The following is a 22,330-nucleotide window of genomic DNA, read 5'->3' as shown; positions in this document are numbered from 1 at the left end:
AAAACTTTTTTTACGCAGCGAGTGGTTATGATCTGGAATGCACTGCCTGAGGGGATGGTGGAGGTGGATTCAATCATGGCTTTCAAAAGGGAATTGGATATGTACTTAAAGGGAAAAAAATTTGCAGGGCTATGGAGAAAAGGCAGGGGAATGGGACTAGCTGGATTGCTCTTGCAGCAAGCCGGCACGGGCTCAATGGGCCGAATGGACTCCTTCTGTCCTTTAACCATTCTATGATTCTGTCTCTAATGTTGAAAAGTCCTTATCACATCGCCACCTACAGGCATAACAGGTACTGCAGGTAAAGGTTGACACTCATAGATTTTGGCATATATGGAGCCTGACATAGAAGCTTTTAATGCATTTTGAACTCAATGTTGCATCCGCTTGGCATTTTTACATATAATGGATATACACATAAATTTGTTATCTCAAATTAACAAATTAAATTTACTGAAACTTCAATAAATGAGTTTTGTGAAAGACAGGGGTAAATCATTCTAATGAGAGATTTTAAACACACCTGATTGATATCTTGGCATACTGTAACAAAAATAAAACACTGCAGATGCTGGAAATCTGAAATAAAGACAGAAAATGCTGGAAAACACTCATCTTTGGAGAGAGAAACTGCGTTCTGATGAAAGGTCATCAGCCTGAAACATTAACTCTGTTTCTCTCTCCACAGATGCTACCTGACCTGCTGAGTGTTTTCCAGTATTTTCTGTTTTTATCTCTTCACACTGTATTCTCTTCAGAATTTTCCTACAACAGTGTCAGCACTTTAAAAAGTACCTCATTGGCTGTAAAGTGCTTTGGGACTTCCTGAGGTCATGAAAGGCACTATATAAGTGCTGGTTCATTCTTTACTTGTAGAAAGTACAGTGGGGGTGTATATGTTCCCCAAATAAAACTATCAGTAGTACTTTGATATTTATAATGTTGGTATCTCTGATCATGAATTTAGATAGTTATCATAATAATCTAACAAATGTGTAATTGAGTTGCAGATGGAGAGATTGAATCAACTCCCTCTACCTATTGCACCATCTTCCTCAAACACACCCCTCTCTTTACCCAGAAAGAAGCAGCAGCTTCGAGCATGCGCACACGCGACAATTTCGCACTGACCATGCGCAGTCGCATCGTTCCTTCCACGTCTAACATTAATTTCGATTTTGAGGCCCACGAAATGGAGATCCCAAACTTGTTGAATGCGAAAATCTGCAAACCAGCGTATTTCCACTAAACCCATTTTAGTCGACAAAAAAATCGGGGTGTGCCTTTTCTTTCCGGACCCCACCGGCCTGTATCGCGGAGTTAGTTTAGGACCCCCGGCATGGCGATGCTGGCGGAGCGTGAGTATAAACCGGGCACGTGCGGCTGGTGTAGAACGTCCCCGGAGCGCGAGTATAAACCGGGCACGTGCGGCTGGTGTAGAACGTCCCCGGAGCGCGAGGTGTCGGCAAGTTCGCCGCTCGCTCATAGAAGTTTGCGGCGATGCACTGCACTGCACTTCTGAAGGCCATTCATTAAAACGTTTCAGACATCTCTGTTGTAAATGAATCTTAATCATTGGTACAGGTGAAACCTTTAACCGTATTATCACGACGTGTCCTAATGATTAAGTCGAAGGTGCTGTACGGTTTGAGCTATCCTTGGGAGTGTTGCACTATGCTAAATCATCGGAGGTACGTTGGATCCCCCAAGTGATTGTGAGCCATTCACTAAAACACTTCACTAAGGGATTACACGTTACATATGTTTTATGTTAAAGTAACTTCCTCCGCCATCCCCCCCCATGGAAATGCTATCAAAAGAAAAGTGGGTACGGCCTAAACTAATAACTATAAATGGGCTTGTCATGATAAAAGTTAAAACTTGCGTGTGGAGTGAAGTGCCCAAAGTGTTTTCCGCAGTTTCCACCGGTTGCTGAAACCTTTCAATGGGTTTCTATGTATTGGTTGAGGTGTAAGTATAAAATCATTCCAGTTTAGTAACTGCAATCTTTATAGTGCGGTTCATTTATTGACCTTTATGGTTCAATTGCACCACGTTTTTAAACGTGCAGTTTCTGCATCAGTTTGCACTATCTCGGGAGTGAAGTTGTAAAACCGACTGCATTGAAGTGGCACAAGACCAGACCAAGGAGGCAGTCTTGCACTGCTTTGGGATTATGTTGATCTGCAACTGTTGCTGGTGTGGTCAACTTCTTAAACTTCCATTTTTAAACTTAATGTGCCAAATCTTGCTGGAACGGGGCATCTTTTTCCTGCACCCTTCCTTCAGCTCAAACATAATTTGTGCATAACTTGTTGGAAGTGCGAGCTTATAACTGGCAACAGGACATCAGCGACCTTAGTGAACGACTGGACCAACAGCGTATCTCCCACTTCCAACTCCATAACATCGCCTGTCTCCACCCCTACCTCAGCTCATCTGTTGCTGAAACCCACATCCATGCCTTTTGTTACCTCTAGACTTGACTATTCCAATGCTCTCCTGGCTGGCCTCCCATCTTCAATGCTTCATAAACTTAAGCTCATCCAAAACTCTGCTGCCCGTTTCCTAACTCGCACCAAGTCCCATTCACCCATCACCACTGTGCTCGCTGACCTACTTTGGCTCCCTGTCCGGCAACACCTCGATTTTAAAATTCTCATCCTTGTTTTTATATCCCTGCATTGCTTCGCCCCTCCCTATCTCTGTAACCTCTTCCAGTCCTACAACCCTCTGAGATCTCTGCATTCCTCTAATTCTTGCCTCTTGCGCATCCCCAATTTTAATCGCTCCACTATTGGCAGCTCTGCCTTCAGCTGCCTAGGCCCTAAGCTCTGGAATTCCCTCCCTAAACCTCTCTGCCTCGCTCTTCTTTAAGATGCTCCATAAAACCTACCTCTTTGACCAAGCTTTTAGTCACCTCTCCTAATATCTCCTTATGTAGTTCGGGGTCAAATTTTGTTTGATCGTTCCTGTGAAGTGCCTTGGGATGTTTTACTACGTTAAAGGCACTATGTAGATGCAAGTTGTTGTTGATGATTTAATGATTGAGAGAGAAACAGGAACGACGGAGAAGGAAGTTGAATTAGAATTGGTGAATTAGTCAAATCAGGTACAGAAAGAGAAATAAAGAGAGGGAAAGAAAGATTGGATTAAGAGAGAGGAAAAACACAGGGAAAAAGAAGAAAAAATGTTGAATCAAAATTTGAAATTTTTAAAATATCTAAATTTACTACATGCATGAATGCAACTCACCCGTTTAAATTGTTCCCTTTCTTGTCTGGAGAGATTGATTGGCATTGTATTAACAATTATCACATAGTTAAAAGGTACTTATGCTGTTAATTATGAGCCCTTACTTTCTGCAGTGAGTTTAATGGACAATTAAAGTGCAAATTATGCAAGTTCTTAAAAATAACTGGAAGGCTAAGGGCGAGATGCAGTTTGTGCGAAGCAAAGGGCGGAGTGGCGTAATTCGACCAGCAAGTTCTGGATATTAGCAATTCGTGATGTATCTCCTCTTCCCCTGAACTTGCTGGCCGATTTGCGCATTAATAATGGTGTGCGTCGTGAACTCACCGTTATTTTTCCAGGAAGATTTGGCCCATAATGTTAGTAAAGAACTAAGCTCTTTACAAACATTAAATACTTAACTGGCATTTCGATATCAGCGAGCAGAGCTCTGCCTATCTGCCCAGAGAGTGTTGCAGAACCACCTGTATAAGTCTCTGCTGCCAATTCTGTAACACTGTTCATTCTTTCACTGTTCAGTACAGCTGAGATAAAAGAAGAAATATGAAATAAAAACAGAAAATACTGGAAACCTACAACAGGCCTGTCAACATTTGAAGAGAGAAATGTACATTGAGATGTGCAAAATAATTTGCCACTGCTATCCTCTTCTTTCTAACCTCTGTCTCCTCTTCCTCTTTCTAACCTCTGTCTTTCTGCTTTTCTCTCTCTTCTCTTCTCCCCACTTCCCTGTCTGTGTCCACTGATACCCTGCTTGACTTGCAGTTGGTCTTGACTCCCTGTATGCAATGCCACAGGGGGAGGACTAGTGTCTCTGATGTAAGTCTGTATGCATTTGCCATCACTTGTGTGTGAAATAATGCGTCTAGAGCATATCAGCTATTTATTAAGAGGGTAGCAGCAGGGAATATAGAAAATAGGAGCAGGAGTTAGGCCATTCGGCCCTTCGAGCCTGCTCCGCCATTCAATATGATCATGGCTGATCCTCTATCTCAATACCATATTCCTGCTCTCTCCCCATACCCCTTGAATATGATTCAACATACCAGATGATTTTGTTAATTGTTTTCTTGGTAGCTCGTAGAAAGCAGAAGTGGTCTGTGGATCCAAGGAACAACACCTGGAGCAAGGATGAATCCAAATTTGGGCAGAAGATGTTGGAAAAAATGGGGTGGTCAAAAGGAAAGGTGAATATTTTACAGCTAACAGAGATTGAGATATTGTCTGAATTATTGATGAGTAACTTGTCTGATTTTAATTACTGTAGATAAAAAAAATTGGGTTGTAATTTTCCTCCATCTCAGATACACACCACAAAGGCCCCAGTTGCGATTCCTGGCCTGTGCTGAGTTAGCTGATCTTAGCTCGGGCAGTGGTATGGGTGCTGCGTTGTCCAGGAGTTAGGGAGGGGAAAATCAGCCAACTTATGTTCTCCTGATCACTATTTAGCAACTGTTGCTAGAAATGCATATGTTAAGTGGGAACAACAATAAGCTCGATTGTTTGTTGTTGGTGGTTGGGAGAAGGGGGAAGGGGGGGGAAGGGGGAAGGGGGGGAAAGAGTTGTGGAAGCAGTGAAAATGCTAGCGATGTCGAATATTAAACTATTGCTAAAATAACCTTCCCTGAAGTGTACTTTGGTTCCAGTGGACCTAAATTTTATTCTATTCTAATCATTTCCTATGAGAGGCCATCAACTGTTAGTTGGAATGTGGGGCGACTGCACCACCACCTGTGCCATAAGTCTGACAAGAAAAATCACGGCTATGGTTACAGCTTTGTTCACTGCCCACAGTGACTGCATTTCAAAAATAATCCATTGATTGTACTTTGGGACGTCTGAGGACATGATATGGTTCTACATAAATGCCAGTTCGTTACTTTTTTATTCTTACTTTCTTCCTCCTAACTAAGTGGTTTACAGACCATTAGTGTGTCAGGATTGTCAGAAGCTGCTGTGTCAGTGAGAAATGAAATGTTGGCCAAATGGCCACCATTATATGTGTAACATCTTGTCAATGTATGCACCTACTAGATTGTATGACCAGACAACATGATAGTCCTTTTTTCAAATGACTGAAATATAGGGATTCTTTGTTTACACCTTTTTAAAAAAAAAATTGTTTTTCATTTTTAAATTATTAAAATAATTAACCTTGATGAAAATCATAAGGACAAAAAAATATATGCTTCATTTTCTGGGAGAAAATGGGAGTAAACAGTGCAAATAAACTGTTCTTCTTACTGGCTATAGTTGTAAAGAAAAAAAAATCTAGTTTTATTTAGATTTTAAAATAAGTTTGCATTTTTGGATGGTGAATTAGAGAACAAAATATCACATATCACACCTTTGTGTTCATTTAATACACAAAACTAAATCGGTCAACCCTGAAAAATCACTTTGTAGTGAAAGCCAGTTAAAAATTGAATGGCAACAATTTTAAAATTTGATAATTTATTGTAAAAATTTGTTAAAACTGAAAATGAATAAAATACTGTACACAAAAAACTAAGGGCATCAACATTGGAATTTTGTATTACAAGATTTTAAAAATTGTTTTTGAGAGTAATTAAATAATTTTGCAGATGTTTGAAGTCATTCTAGCACTCTGAAAACCTCACTTATCTGAAGTGTATAGAACACTTCGATTGCTGTGTATTTCAGCTATGGTGATATAATCTTGTGACAAATTAATGTTGGGTGTGAATAATATTTACTTGTTTCAGTTGTGTAAGCTAAATAAAATGATAATTAATTGGTGCTGGAAATAGTAGGAGAATGCTTTTTGTGTTGGAGTCTGGTGTTCTTGACTTGCTAATTTAGGAAGAAGGCAAAATTTAAAAACTACCAAGAGATAGATGTTTTACTGGGGGAAATATCTTAAATCTTATTAGCAAATTTATATCTCCATTACCAGTTGAAATATTTCATGTATCTAATGTAAGGTAATACCAAAGGCAGACGAGTACAGCCAGATACGGGCTTTTGATAGATTTGTGTCCCTAACTTACACAAAACATTGATTTTTTTTTCCTAGGGTCTTGGGGCTCGTGAGCAGGGGTCAACAGAAAACATTAAAGTCCAGATGAAGAATAACACAGTGGGTCTGGGAGCAGCCAAGAATCATGAGGTAAGTTCTGTAGCAGTATACAAATTACTAAGTATGGACCTTAAATGCATGAAATTTATGGTTGCCATGATTCTAGTATGTTGGACTATTTAAAACCCATAATGGTCTTGAATGTATTCCATTATTTGATGCACTTTATCTCCCAGGACCATCCAAAATTTAAAAAAATTGGAATTCTGTAGCTTTCAGCAGCTGATGCTACTGACGGGGCTTGCTGACAAATCGAATCCCAGTTTTGTACAAGGCTTCAGCATAAGAACTTGAATTTTTAAATGCTTGCAATTACTTCAACTTATTTAAACTTTTTAAGTTGCAACTTTTAAGTGGTTAGTTATTTCCATGTACTTTTTCAGTTTTTTGGTATGGAATAGTGATGGTGCTTTCAGTATTTGTTGTGGAATATGACCGTGGGATAAGATTGGTCCATGATAACCATGTGAATGATAACAAGGTTTGCACAGAAAGCAAGAAGACTACACTCATAGACTCATATAGGCAGAAAAATGTCACTATGTATATGACCATGCATTTCTCAAACTTGTCCAAGTGGCTGCTGGTGTTGGAGGTGCATTAGATCAACCAGGGGGAGTGGCCCTCGGTTTCTTGACTTCACTTGGTTTCTGCCCACTGGCACAATTGAGTTGGATAGAGCAAAGCTGTGGTACTTTTATTTTATTCAGATGTGAAATTTTCCTGATAATTTTGGGGAAACTAAGAAAATGAAGGCTATAGTTATGCAGTGTTCAGGGTGGATCTGATTTTAAAATGTACATTCTAGAAGTGGAGTGGAGAAATTAATTTTCCGGCTCTATTGAAACAAAATAGTTTAACATTTCAGAAAAAAATGACCGGATTTCAGGTCCAAATTCTGATTCTTGAACTATTGTCTGTTTTCATTAAAAATTACAACTTGGGAACTGTTGTGTATTTGGGAAGTACTCTGTCTACAGGGAAGTGTCCATTGAAGTAGTTTTCTTTCTCTTCCCCCCCCCCCCCCCCCACCAATAGTACATTCGAACATGCTGTAATTCAGCATGTGAGTTGCAATGCAAAGAGAAATACATTTTTATGCAAATAGAACTTCTGTCATAAGCATCAAAATTTAAAGTTGTACATGAACTGAGTCAAAAAACGCCAGAGAATAAAAAACAAAAAACGCTGGAAATAAATAATCAGCATCTGAAAGAAAAAGAATGATTAAGGTTTCAGCTTTTGATCCAGGTTTTGATGATATATCCCATCTGAAATGTTAACCATCTTTTCCCTTTCGGGTGATGATTAAGCTGCTTTGAACTTCCAGTGCGTTTTTTTTGTTTCAGACTCTTACTATTGTTTATATGTACTTCTACCAGTAAAAGTCTTACTGTTTAACTGGTGACCTGTTGTTTTTTTTTGATTAGGACAACTGGATTGCACATCAAGATGAGTTTAACCAACTTTTATCTAAACTGAATAACTGCCACGGACAGAATGGCAAGTACAGTAGTATTGAGTTTGGTAACAACATTTTTCCTTTCTGTTCAATCTGCTGGCATTTGTAGAAGTTGAAGAGCAGGAGAAATTAAACAGAGTTGCTGCATATGGTAGCCTGTATGGCAATTATGCAATTTGTATGTCAGCATCCAAGTACAAATCTCTCCAACAACCACCAGGCTCAGTTTCAGGAAGCACCTGTCCTTATCATTCCCTGTTATACCACCTAATATACTACCAAGTAAAAGTCATTGGGTAACATTATTGCTACAGTGAGGTACAGAGATCACCATTCTGGGCTCGTGAGTAACACTGATTGAGGCAAAGGTTTGTATATCTGGTCATACTGGGTACTCAGAATAGATATCTGTCTTGTGGCTTTTGAACGGAGCTGTTGACAAAAGTGCCTCGACAGTACTCAGCCTTTGTTGCCACAGAAACAGATGATAGTTTTTATCCTGGAATGGAAAATTGGTTTATCCCAAATAACACTAAAGAAATGTAAAGGTACAGTGCTATTCCACTATCCAAAATTCAACATGTTGCATGTTGTTTATTATTTTCATTATCCTTTAAATTAAATTTGTGCAAGTTCTCAAATTCACACATTTATCTTTCTGTAACCCCTGCAAACCATGCATCCAAACCCCAATACTCTGCTCCGAATTATCCGAGACTCCTGGGTCACCCTCCCACTCCCCAGTACTGCTACACACAATTCTGACAGCCTACCTTCTATCTACCTGCAACCTGGAATGTTTTCCCTACTATTTTCCTCTGTATCCTGAGCTTTAAGAAAAAATAACTCATGTCCTTTAGGGAAGGAAAGCTGCCGTCCTTACCTGGTCTGGCCTACATGTGACTCCAGTCCCACACCAATGTGGTTGCCTCATAACTGCCCTCTGAATTGGCCTCTCAGTTGTCTCAAACAGCTACAAAGAATAACTTGCAGCGGTTCAAGAAAAAGGCCCACCACCACCACCGTCTCAGGGCAAATAGGGATGGGCAATAAATGCCAGCTTTGCCAACAATGCCCACATCACAAGAATGAATTTTAAAAAAATAAAATTAACCACATAGTTAGATGAACATTTAATAGTAATGAAGGCCACAGATTTACAGTTTCCCTGCAAGTTTGCACTTAATCATAGAATTCGCGCCCAAGAGTATCAGTAACTCACCTACAATACTCCAATAACACAATTTGGCTTACTCAATCACCATAAATCAGCGGCCCTGATATATTGTGTTACATGATGCAAAAGTGTTTCCTGCTATGGGATATATATTTTGTGATTTGAGTGTTTTTCTGTTGTTTGATCAGGTCCACCTGTTGTATAAAACGAATGTACAAATGACCCGGAATTACGTGTTTTATGATGTTATCCAGGTGTTACTGGTTTTGATTTTACAAGTGTTACTGATTTTGATTTTACAAAGTGCCAATTTGGATTATGTTCTCCATGTAGAAAAACCTTATTTAATTTTTTAAGTTGAAGAATTGGTGAATCAGTTTCCTAGCCTTTGTCTAGTCATTCTCCAGGTCACATAGAATGGAAGTTGAGGACTTGTGCCAAAATTGGGAGAGCTGTCCCACAGACTAGTCAAGCAACAGCCTGACATAGCCATACTCACAGAATCATACCTTTCAGCCAACATCCCAGACTCTTCCATCACCATCCCTGGGTATATCCTGTCCCACCGGCAGGACAGACCCACCAGAGGTGGCGGTACAGTGATATACAGTCAGGAGGGAGTGGCCCTGGAAGTCCTCAACATTGACTCTGGACCCCATGAAATCTCATGGCATCAGATCAAACATGGGCAAGGAAACCTCCTGCTGATTACCACTTACCACCTTCCCTCAGCTGATGAATCAGTCCTCCTCCATGTTGAGCACCACTTGGAGGAAGCACTGAGGGTAGCAAGGGCACAGAATGTACTCTGGGTGGGGGACTTCGATGTCTATCACCAAGAGTGGCTCGGTAGCACCACTACTAGCCGAGCCCTGAAGGACATAGCTGCCGGACTGGGCCTGCGGCAGGTGGTGAGCGAACCAACATGAGGGAAAAACCTACTTGACCTCGTCCTCACCAATCTACCTGTCGCAGATGCATCTGTCCATGACAATATTTTTAGGAGTGACCACTGCACAGTCCTCGTGGAGACGAAATCCCGTCTTCGTACTGAGGACACCATCCAACATATTGTGTGGCACTATCACCGTGCTAATTGGGATTGATTCAGAACAGATCTAGCAGCTCAAAACTGGGCATCCATGAGGCGCTGTTGGACATCAGCAGCAGCAGAATTGTATTCCAGCACAATCTGTAACCTCATGGCCCGGCATATTCCTCACTCTACCATTACCAACAAGCCAAGGGAGTGTAGAAGAGCATGCCAGGAGCAGCACCAGGTGTACCTAAAAATGAGATGCCAACTCAGGACTACATGCATGTTAAACAGCGGAAGCAACATGCTATAGACAGAGCTAAGCAATTCCACAACCAACAGATCAGATCAAAGCTCTGCAGTCCTGCCACATCCAGTCGTGAATGGTGATGGAAAATTAAACAACTAACGGGAGGAGGAGGCTCTGTAAACATCCCCATCCTCAATGATGGCAGAGTCCAGCACGTGAGTGCAAAAGGCAAGGCTGAAGCGTTTGCAACCATCTTCAGCCAGAAGTGCCGAGTGGATGATGCATTTCGGCCTCCTCCCGATATCCCCACCATCACAGAAGCCAGTTTTCAGCCAATTCGATTCACTCCACGTGATATCAAGAAATGGCTGAGTGCACTGGATACGGCAAAGGCTATGGGCCCGACAACATCGCGGCAGTAGCGCTGAAGACTTGTCCTCCAGAACGAGCCATGCCTCTAGCCAAACTGTTCCAGTTCAGCTACAACACTAGCATCTACCCGACAATGTGGAAAATTGCCCAGATATGTCCTGTCCACAAAAAGCAGGACAAATCCAATCCGACCAATTACTGCCCCATCAGTCTACTCTCAATCATCAGCAAAGTGATGGAAGGTGTCATCGACAGTGCTATCAAGCGGCACTTACTCACCAATAACCTGCTCACAGATGCTCAGTTTGGGTTCCGCCAGGACCACTCGGCTCCAGACCTCATTACAGCCTTGGTCCAAACATGGACAAAACAGCTGAATTCCAGAGGTGAGATGAGAGTGACTGCTCTTGACATCAAGGCAGCATTTGACCGAGTGTGGCACCAAGGAGTCCTAGTAAAATTGAAGTCAATGGGAATCAGGGGGAAAACTCTTCAATGGCTGGAGTCATACCTAGCACAAAGGAAGATGGTAGTGATTGTTGGAGGCCAATTATCTCAGCCCCAGGACATTGCTGCAAGAGTTCCTCAGGGCAGTATCCTAGGCCCAACCATCTTCAGCTGCTTCATCAATGACCTTCCCTCCATCATAAGGTCAGAAATGGGGATGTTCGCTGATGATTTCACAGTGTTCAGTTCCATTCGCAACCCATCAGATAATGAAGCAGCCCGTACCCGCATGCAGCAAGACCTGGACAAAATCCAGTCCTGGGCTGATAAGTGGCAAGCAACATTCGCGCCAGGCAATGACCATCTCCAACAAGAGAGAGTCTAACCACCTCCCCGTGACATTCAACGGCATTACCATCGCTGAATCCCCCACCATCAACATCCTGGGGGGTCACCATTGACCAGAAACTTAACTGGACCAGCCATATAAATACTGTGGCTACAAGAGCAGGTCAGAGGCTGGGTATTCTGCGGCAAGTGACTCACTTCCTGACTCACCAAAACCTTTCCACCATCTACAAGGCACAAGTCAGGAGTGTGATGGAATACTCTCCACTTGCCTGGATGAGTGCAGCTCCAACACTCAAGAAGCTTGACACCATCCAGGACAAAGCAGCCCACTTGATTGGCACCCCATCCACCACCCTAAATGTTCACTCCCTTCATCACCGGCCTACTGTGGCTGCAATGTGTACCATCCACAGGATGCAGTGCAGCAACTCGCCAAGGCTTCTTCGACAGCACTTCCCAAACCCACGACCTCTACCACCTAGAAGGACGAGAGCAGCAGGCATGTGGGAACAACACCACCTGCACATTCCCCTCCAAGTCACACACCATATTGCCATTCCTTCATCGTCGCTGGGTCAAAATCCTGGAACTCCCTTCCTAACAGCACTGTGGGTGAACCTTCACCACATGGACTGCAGCGGTTCAAGAAGGCGGCTCACCACCATCTTCTCAAGGGCAATTAGGGATGGGCAATAAATGCTGGCCTCGCCAGCGACGCCCACATCCCATGAGCGAATAATAAAAAAATAGAATGACAGATGCAATAATAAGTTCCTCATGTTTACAATGTACCACAGTTTATTGGGGAAGTGGAGCTAAAGTGCAGGGGGATGAGATTATGAACCAATCCCAATTCACTCTGCCTGTTCTTCAGACTCTAGCCTACTATGTGTCCCTCCCTCTCTCAGCTCCACTACTGAACACAAACTTCATCCATCATCACATCTCTGGGACTCCCTTCCCAAACTTCTTCCGTTACCCACACCTCTCCCCACTTTCCATAGCCTCCTCAAAACCTGCCTTCTCGACTACGTGTTTAGTCATTTCCATTAGCCTACTTTCAAAGTGCCTTGTCACCTTTCATTAAGTTAAAGGTGCTATATAAATGTAAGCTGTTAAGTTACTGTAAATTGATTAGTAATGATTACTGGGGGGAGAAAATATTGTCTTTATTCCATTCATTTAGCAGGTTGTCGGTTCAACTGTAGCATTAAGTATAAGCATTGCCAAATTAAGCTTCTTCGTAGTGATTTTTAAAAATCTATTTAAAGTTAAATGTTCACAAAATTTAATGATGAAAGTGAAAGCATCTACGTATTTCTGAATTCTGTAGCTTCAAATATGTGCATTACGATTGCTGCACAGCAGTGACTACCTCGCCACTGATTGGTATAAGGTACTTGTCACTAGAGGGTACTGTCGTCTAACTTTTTATTGCTTTCAGTGAATAAACGAACCACAGTTTTTAGAATGTTTGAGAAAGTGGGGACTGTGTAGGATTGTGATACTTCAGGTTAAGCAGTTTTATTATACCTAGTCCTTGTAGTGAGACTTTTTAATTTTATGAGGTTGCAGGTGAAGTGCTATTTGTGCATTTTTGTTGCTGTAATGCCCCAAAATTAAATGTAATGACAGTCACTCCTATTGTACACAAAGATGATTTAAATGTAATTTATTTTGGTTTGTTACTTTTTATTTTTAGGGTTTAACTGCTAGTATTTCTTCGCCTTCACTAAGCTTCCTTTGTTCACCAAAAATACATCTACCTGGAAGTAAGATTTTTTTTGTTTGCTGAGAGCCTGGCCTCCTGCAGGTTAATGAATTAAAATGCTACTTAGTATTTTCAATGTAACTTACTTTTGACATTTCATTCAGAAAAATGAGTAAGTGATGAAAAGCTTGTCTCATTTGGCTAAGATGGTGCCACAGATTCAAGCAATTCTGGTGTTTTCAGAAACCCGCAGCTCCACGTTAAATAGAGGTAGTGAGTCGGCTTGTCACACGGGTACATTTTTGTTAACTTGTTGGTTTGTGCAGTTTTATAAGCAATACAGTTTTGGGACATTTATGACTCTTAGCATCTAGCTTTGACCCGAAAGGACAGCATTGTGTAATTTTTGCCCACTTGCTCTTGCTCTGGTGAAGGGAGTTTCGTGCACAATATAGCCTTGCCGTAATCACGTCAATCAATATTTAAATTGTAATGTACTGTATATGCTGACAGTTGCCTAATCCTGTTGCAACACAATAACTGAAAATGTGCGAATGCCCAGCAGGGTCAGCATGAAGAAACGTAGTGTAAAGAATCCACCTCCTCTTTTCCCCCCCTCCCCTTTCCTTCACCAGTGCCATCTATGGCATATGCTAAAGAATTAGTATTAATTTTAGAAATATTAAAACAACCTCTCCTGAGAGTAAGGGCCAGAAAAATGCTGTTATAATGAAGTGTGATTCACCTGAGGGAGTGACCCAGTGCCGAGACACTTAAGGAGTGTCGTTATTTTGCAATTCACAACTACACCACATATATTTTATTACCATAATTTCTATGAATGAGTTTCTCTTTTATAGATATAATGTTTAATTAACCTATTCTGAAACTCCATATTATTCTGTCATATAAACTAGAATTGAAACCAGAATGTAGAGAAGCAAATAGTATGTTAGTTTCCAGTACTCTGTATAAAGGGATATAATAACAACCACTTGCATTTATATAGCGCCTTTAATGAACACAGGTGTGATGGGTGAACATGTTGGAAGGAAAAATGGGCAACACATGTACTCCAAGATTGGAGTTGAATTAGCTAACAATGATGTTGACAAAAATCTATGAGTCTTTGTAGATTCAACATGTAACATACAACTAACTTAAAAGAATGTTGAATTATATAGTCAAAACAGTAGGATACAAGTCAGAGGAAGTTATGATCAAACCGTATAGTTCTCGTCACCTAGACAAGGGTGATGCCCGGTGTTAGAGGTGTGAGTTATGAGGAAAGACTGGAGAAATTTGGTCTTTTCGTTCTTGAAAGGAGAGATGATCTTATGGAGGTATATAAGAATCCAGAAAATTAATTGCGAGAGTAGGACAAAGACCACAGGTTCAAACTAGTAGAAGGAAAATTAGGATTGATATTGGGAAGTACTTAGCACAAAGAGTGATCAGTAAGCGGAACGATATATGGAATGCCTTCTGGATAGAGCAGTGGAGGCAAATCCTCTGGAATCATTTAAGAACCAATTGGACGCTGCAGTGGGGCATTTTAAGGTCATTTTGTAATTGGATGAACTAAGATGGGCAGAATGGCCTTCCTCATTGATAATTATCTGATAACAGTGTCTTTTTATTTGGATTGAACATGGGCTTTCTCATCCTTAGTTATCTGATATTCCCCCTCTATAGCGGTGTCTACTTTTTGGCCAGTGTCACTGCGCACTTTTTAAATGAGGGCTGTGTGCAGCTGCTTCAATGAGAAGTCGCTCCCAGTTGTACCAAGATTGTCTTGCCTGATCCCAATTGAACTTTAGATCTTGTTACTGGTAGATGTGTAGTACCTTACTGCTTGAGAATTTCCAATTTGGCTGATCATATGGCCAAGATATGGCCTTGGTGTTTTACATTGATTTCAAGATATAAGGTGAGTTTGCTTGGATGGAAACCAGCTGGTGGTCAGATGTGCCTATTGGTGTTTTCTAAATGTATTTTGGTGACTGGGAGAGTCTGTCAGTGTTGTCAAGTGCACATTATTTCAGATAACAAACCATCTGGGTGAGGCTATCGATGACTTGGAGTGTATAGGATTTGTTTTCTCCAAGCTAGTCATTGTGATGCCACTTTAGGTTGATCAGAAGAATAGTGCACGTAGGGGTAGTTAATCAAGTCCTGTTGACAGTATCGGATAGCTGGGCAAAATTGAATCCTTAATAGCTATGAACTATAGACTGTTACGATCGTGACCTTGGGGCAGGGCGGGGCACGCTACAAATGCCTGTTCACGTGGTCTCATGGACCATGTGCAATTGGTGCTGGGATCTCATTAATAATGATTCAGGTATACAGCCAGTGCTACCTGCACTGTTCATTTGCTGCAGACCCAGGCTACTGATGAACATACACCAGGAAATGCTCAGTGCACTGGGCAGCCTACCTGCGAGCTGGCGTGCATTGGCTCAGAGCCATTGGAGGAGTCCTGCTCCAACTTGTGTTTGGTCTCCATGCCCTGCACGAAGCCCCTTCAGTCCAATATGAGCCAAGTGGTCAGCTCCATGAACACAACAGTGGTGCCCACCATGATGGAGCCTCTGGTGACAAATCTGATAGCTTCCACAACAGCGCACACTGTTGTCATGGAAGCCCAGAAGGCTGCCAAATTGTATAGGACACTTATTTAAAGGTGCGTGTCCTGGACGCCTATAGAAGCCCTATTCAATATGCTGAGCGAAGCACCTACCGGCGCAGGACAGGCAGTGCACGTGCCCCCACCACTTTGGATGCCTGTAAAACCGATGCGGCGCCACCAAATTTCTAGTCCCCTTTCTCTCCCTGACAACTAGAAGTCAAAAAGACTTCAAAGATCCTTGGTTCACAGTTTTGCCCGCAGCTGGCTGCCAACATTTACTTGGAATAAAGGGCGAATCGACTACGCACCCCATCATTCTCTTGAATAGAAGTCCTAGCTGGGCCCGCTAATGAAGATTCATAGACAACTTGTTAATTGATACTGTTTCAACTACAGCAAAAGATTGAGTTGGGTCAAAGGGCAAAAATATTTGTGTAATGTAAACTTATTATCCATATGCACAAACAGATGTTAGTTGCCAACAGACATAGCCACCCATGGCTTAAGCCACATCCTGGATTAGGTACCGTGGATGGGTTGGACCTAGTCCAATTACATTCAGAATTGATCCTGTTCCTTTACAACTGGTTATGCTGGAAATCACACGTTTGTGTCCATAAACAAACTATCCACTGGGAACTGGAACAGCCTTAGGAAATGTACTACAAAGCTGTACAGGATCCTAGTAATTAAATGGTACGTTCAAAAAAAAGAAGTTACTTCAGAAGACAGGAAAACGTCTGGTTTGTCAGTGTTCTCGTTATTCTTGAGGAATAAACCGGTTTCTGTCTTTAGAAGTCATCTTTTTTAGTAGACCCTTTCAGCACTTGCCATGCTCCAATACACATCGTTCGACATCGTTCACCTGAGGAAGGAGGAAGCCTCCGAAAGCTTGTGAATTTAAAATAAAATTGCTGGACTATAACTTGGTGTTGTAAAATTGTTTACAATTGTCAACCCCAGTCCATCACCGGCATCTCCACACCAATACACATGGGAATTCCTGGATGTCTTCACTGTCTGGAAGCATTAAAGAATACTTAGAGTGTAACATCTTGTTTGTGTTCTGTCTTCCATTTTCAGTGATGTGGAGATGTCGGTGATGGACTGGGGTTGACAATTGTAAACAATTTTACAACACCAAGTTATAGTCCAACGATTTTATTTTTAATCCCACAAGCTTTCGGGGGCTTTCCCCTCTCCGATACTGTCAACAGGACTTGATTAACTACCCCTACGTGCACTATTCTTCTGATCAACCTAAAGTGGCATCACAATGACTAGCTTGGAGAAAACAAATCCTATACACTCCAAGTCATCGATAGCCTCACCCAGATGGTTTGTTATCTGAAATAATGTGCACTTGACAACACTGACAGACTCTCCCAGTCACCAAAATACATTTAGAAAACACCAATAGGCACATCTGACCACCAGCTGGTTTCCATCCAAGCAACCTCACCTTATATCTTGAAATCAATGTAAAACACCAAGGCCATATCTTGGCCATATGATCAGCCAAATTGGAAATTCTCAAGCAGTAAGGTACTACACATCTACCAGTAACAAGATCTAAAGTTCAATTGGGATCAGGCAAGACAATCTTGGTACAACTGGGAGCGACTTCTCATTTACAATTCCATTTTCAGTAGCACAGAACACTTGGGATAAGTTTCTTATTGACGTTTGGATTCATGCCATCTGTACTGCATCCAAACTTAAACTTTGGATGCAGTGGGAAAATGAGCTGACACTGTTTATTAGAGGGGTCTGACGTGTCCTTGGGTTAGAATGAGTTTTTCTTCATGCTGACTGAAACACAAGATCCTAGGGAAATGTATTATGATTTTTCTAGGAGGAAGTGGAACGCAAAGTGGAAATGGAAATATCTCCTATAGATTTCATATTGCAGCCAGTTTGAGGTCAACATGAGTGATGTTACCCTTAGAGTGGAATGTCGGCAGGTGGATTCTAGGAAGTGAATGACAATATGCTTGTATTATTTGGTTTTTAACATCTCACACCAGTCAGCAAAGTCAACAGTACCCATGGCATAATTGTACAGTACGCTGTGTTTATTTGTAAAAAGGCAGAAAAGTGTTAATGAAGTTTACAACATAATGAACTGTAGGTGCGTGGGACCTTAACTTTTATCATCCAATGTTAGTATTGCCATCTCTCCACTGCACTTGGCTTTCACCAGCCTTTTTTTGTTATCTATGCCAGTTCTGTAATGCAGCTTAGGTCAATGCGACATAACTCCGGAGTGAATTTAGCTACATCATGTTATGGCAAGTGGTGTGACGTAGCTCGAAGATGCTCCCGTACTTCTTTGGCATTGCACCGGATGAAACAACAACAACTTGCATTTATGTAGCGCCTTTAGCATAGTAAAACATCTCAAGGTGCTTCACAGGAGCCTTATCGAACAAAACGTGACAAAATTTAACAAAAAGATGCAGTATAACTACAACCAGTGAAAAGCAAACTAAAAAGTTGATTGGTTCACTGGAGAACTTTTCAAACTTCCATTTGTAAACTGTTGAATGGAGGCTGTCCCATCAACATTACTAATTAGCTGGCATTTGGGCACTTGGCTGAAATTGGTACACATAGTATAACCGCACCATAAGTTTTATATTGGTTACTTCTTTGGGTAAACCTCGGAATGCAGTTTCCAATTCTCTAGTGAGTCTCTAACAATTGAAATAGATGGGCACTGTGCAATAAATATTGCCCTAATCTGAAGCTTTTCAAACAGGACAAATAGGCTGATTCTCAATGATTAATCCAGGCATGTTGTTCTTTCTTGTAAGTGGGATTAAATGTCATCTGAATCACATAGATACAATAAATCTAGACTGCAAATTTGAAATGCTTGGGCTTTGTAGATGAAATTAGTTGCTTCCTCCAAAGGATAAAATCATCTTTGTAAAGTTCCTGTCCTGGCACATGTACAGACTGAAATTTTGTAGTCAGCATTTCTACCTGGATTTTAGTGCTTTTTTTAAGAAAGCATAACATTTTTTAAATCCTGTATTGCTTTCTCATTTGACTCGATTCTAAAACCCTTTTTAGAATCGAGTCAAGACACTAAGAACCAGCTACCACCAACCCCCCCCCCCCCCCATAATTACTGTTAAATTGGTAAAAGTAATATCTTCATTTTTGTTTTGTGGCCGTTTTCTATTATGTACCGCAGGTTTAAAAACAATTGTTTGAGTTACTTTAGTGTTACTGTGCCTCAGCACTTTAGTCAAATCTCTTGAGGTGCAACCATCGTTCATGAACTACCACTGAGGTGCTGAGGTGCTTGTTTGCAAAGTTTTTCATTGACTATCTTCCACTTGTTTTCCAGTTTTAGTATCCAGTGAGTGTAGGCTGTAACCTTTAGTATCTAATTTTGAATTTGGAAATATTCCAGACTTCAAAATACAACCAGGTTTTACTCAATCACCTTTCCTATTAAGATCTTCTGAATATCCATTTATTATTTGTTTAAGTTAACTTTAGTACAATTTTAGTAGTCAGTATGTGTATCCAATGAAGTTGGGTGCTATGGATTATGTCTTTTTTTAACCCTTACAAAAGACTTGTAAACAGTTGCAAATCTGATGAGCTATCTCACCTTTGACATTGAAAGGGTCCTTAATTTGTTTTTTTAAAAAAAACTCAAGTTTAAATTGGAGAATGGAAATTTATGATTGGTAACGAAGAATGGGCATTGGAAAGCAAGAATAGTTTAAAAAAGGATGAAAGATGGCACAGAGGGACTTCTAATGAACTGAACAGAAAATCAACATCAAAAAATCCAGTGCGATTATTGTCCATTTTTGAGATTTTTTTCACAGCTTACAAAAGCCTTGCTTGGGTATCTCGCTCTTACTAAGGTTAAAGATTAAATATTAAGTCTGTATTCCTCATTTTATTTTATTATTAACAAGTATGGATAGTACCATTGCACTTTTTCTACACTGATGATTAGAATGCCGATGAAGAGGAAAATGACATCGGATGCTGAACCGAGGACTGACTGAAAGTAAAATTATATTAATAATGTACAAAAGAACTGCCTACTGGGAGGGTAGCATTCTGTTGCAAAACCGTTTTAATTAGGCTTAGTGGTTGGCTTGGGACTGAAGTAAGGAGGTAGTTGGACTTAGTAACTCACACTATTTGCGTATCACCCTGTGTCTTTCCAACCACCATAGCTGGATAATTGATTCACAAGTAGGAATTCTCTGAGCCTTCCCTTTAGTATTCCTTCAATGAATTAGTACAGTTTTGGTATCAATCAACTCTAGTAATAGACAATCTTATTACTGACTAAATGTTATGGGCTTTTGTTTTTAACAGTCTCACCAGTGGCTGAGGATAAAGCTACATTTAGCCTGGAAGAGAAATCTAAATCTTCCAAGAAAAGAGTCCACTACCAGAAATTCACCAAAGGTGAGGTCTACTACTTAGAATAGGGAACAGAATGCAGTTCTGTATAATTAATTTAAATATTTGTAAAAATTTTGACAATTGATATTTAAACTTTGATATCTATAAAGTACTTATGTATTATACTCATACAGTAATATTTTCTAATTAAGCAGAGGATTTGTAGCTTGTGTGTAGTGTGATTATGTATCAGTGCAACATGTGGAAATGTTATGGTTATTTGCATTTGCTGTAGGAAATATGTTTAATATGGCAACAGGTAGTAGTTATTAATTACAGAATACTTAGGAAAACCTCTTTGTAGAGCTCCTCGCCCCTTGTGCCTAATCATCATTGAAAGGGTGCAACTTTATGGAGATTTTGTTGAATATTTTACAGGTGACTTGGAGAGCCCTCTGTGATTTCAAAATTAAAGGAACACTTCAGGATAAGGCTTTAAAATAACAAATTTTGCTAACAAAGGTTAATTAACAATTTAATTTTTGAAAAAATTGCTTTTCCATATTGGGTAGATGGCAATTACAGCAAATGGCAAAAAATACAAGACAAATTTATACCTAACTGTAAATGTTTACATTATTTGGAATTTTAGTTTTATGAATCTAGTTTTTAGTTAAATCCTGTGTAGAAAAATTATTTTATTCATCATAGACCCCTCCCCCTGCCAAAAGTCATGTTCTTGAAAGGTGGATGTTATATTGTCAGTCTTGCAACAGATTTGAATTCCCAGGAAATATGAAACATTAGAAGCTCTTCTGCTAAAGATATTTTTCTGGAACAATTAATTTTCTTCAGAAGTGTATAGTATGATTCTTTAGTTTACAGGAGGAAGCAAATAAATTGAAATTTATTTCAACACACGATGGATTAAATAAATATACGATTTGGTATGAGAATGGTTGATGTAGTTTTGGAAGAAGCTACTGTGTTATTTCTGCTTCTTGAGATCTTGGTTAAATTTTTACCTTTCAGACTACCTTTGGTCTCAGCTCACTGTTGTGTGCTCATATGTGATCTCAATGAGAAAAAGGGAATGAATTTAGCAAAGTTGTTCATTCAGCCCAGAAAAGAAGTTAAAGCTTCATAGTACGGCTATATAGATGGGGAGCCATATCTCCAGCGTCCCTTAAGGGATCTTATTCAACAATGGCTGAGTCAGCGCTAGAAAAATTAACTTGAAGCTGGAGCGTGCCTACAGTGCACTCGGTAATATAACTAGATTGATGTAACATTAGTTTTCCACTGCTCCACACAAGTTAGGTTAAGATGAAGAAGATGCTTCGGCCTTCTTGATCTCATTGATCCACAATAGTCGCTCTATGTACTATGTAGGTGTTTTTTAAATGAGTCCATTGTCCTGGTTGTTTGCTAACTCTGTTTAAGCTAATGCAGCCCATAGTGAAAACATTTTTAGAATTAGGCATAACTGAGCCAGAGTCCTTTTTTTTGCCTAATGTCCGCACGTACGCCCTTTCAAGCTGTGGTCATTGTATAAACGATCATGAGTAGGAAGCTTGGCTGACTTGCCTCCCCTCTCCTCATCCCTTTTTTTCTAACCTGTGAGCACCAAGACTAATTATAACACCAACAGTGCTGCCCTAGCTGGGATCAAACATTGGACCATTTTGGCCTTAACTATACTGGGTATGTACTTTTCCCCTGAGCAATCAAGGGATCCCTTCGAAAAATACATCTTGATTGGAAGAAAATAATTGACTAGTTTTGTTGTCACACAAACTGGCAAGGATATATATTCCAGTACTCACTCCATTTCAAGTAGATTTTTTTCCCCTCCTTTCAGGTGAGACAGTAACTGGATAAACAACATGTACTTCGTGTTAGCTAAACAGTTGATAGGTGGCAGTTTAAAAAAAAATCCAATATTTAAAAAAAACAATATTTAACAACTTCCTCATACCACATGATCAATTTTAAGTTTATTCTGACTGTACTAGATATCTAGTAATAAGTTATTTAGGTTTGTGGTGACTATTCTGATAAGAAAGATGGTCAAGTAACTGCTGACAGAGGATTCCTAATACTGTGTGCATTATAACTGACAGGTATTATGGGACTGATCTAGAGGTTGTGAGT

General features: G+C 40.4%; 1 protein-coding gene across 1 annotated transcript in view; it reads left to right on the top strand.

The window, feature by feature from the left end:
* Window positions 1–1,115: 1,115 nt before the first annotated feature.
* The window catches only part of pinx1 (PIN2 (TERF1) interacting telomerase inhibitor 1), a 102,748-nt gene continuing 81,533 nt past the window's right edge, over window positions 1,116–22,330 (top strand). Inside the window, exons 1-5 of the mRNA XM_067984460.1 lie at window positions 1,116–1,358; window positions 4,330–4,439; window positions 6,290–6,382; window positions 7,783–7,855; window positions 20,147–20,239. Coding sequence (XP_067840561.1) covers window positions 1,340–1,358; window positions 4,330–4,439; window positions 6,290–6,382; window positions 7,783–7,855; window positions 20,147–20,239 — 388 coding nt within the window. The 5' untranslated portion in view covers window positions 1,116–1,339. The remainder of the gene's footprint in view (window positions 1,359–4,329; window positions 4,440–6,289; window positions 6,383–7,782; window positions 7,856–20,146; window positions 20,240–22,330) is intronic.

Source organism: Heptranchias perlo, chromosome 5, assembly GCF_035084215.1.
Source record: "Heptranchias perlo isolate sHepPer1 chromosome 5, sHepPer1.hap1, whole genome shotgun sequence".
In the NCBI taxonomy this organism is placed as follows: Eukaryota; Metazoa; Chordata; class Chondrichthyes; order Hexanchiformes; family Hexanchidae; genus Heptranchias; species Heptranchias perlo.
The sequence above is the reverse complement of the archived record's forward strand: the minus strand, read 5'-3'. Positions and strand labels throughout refer to the sequence as shown.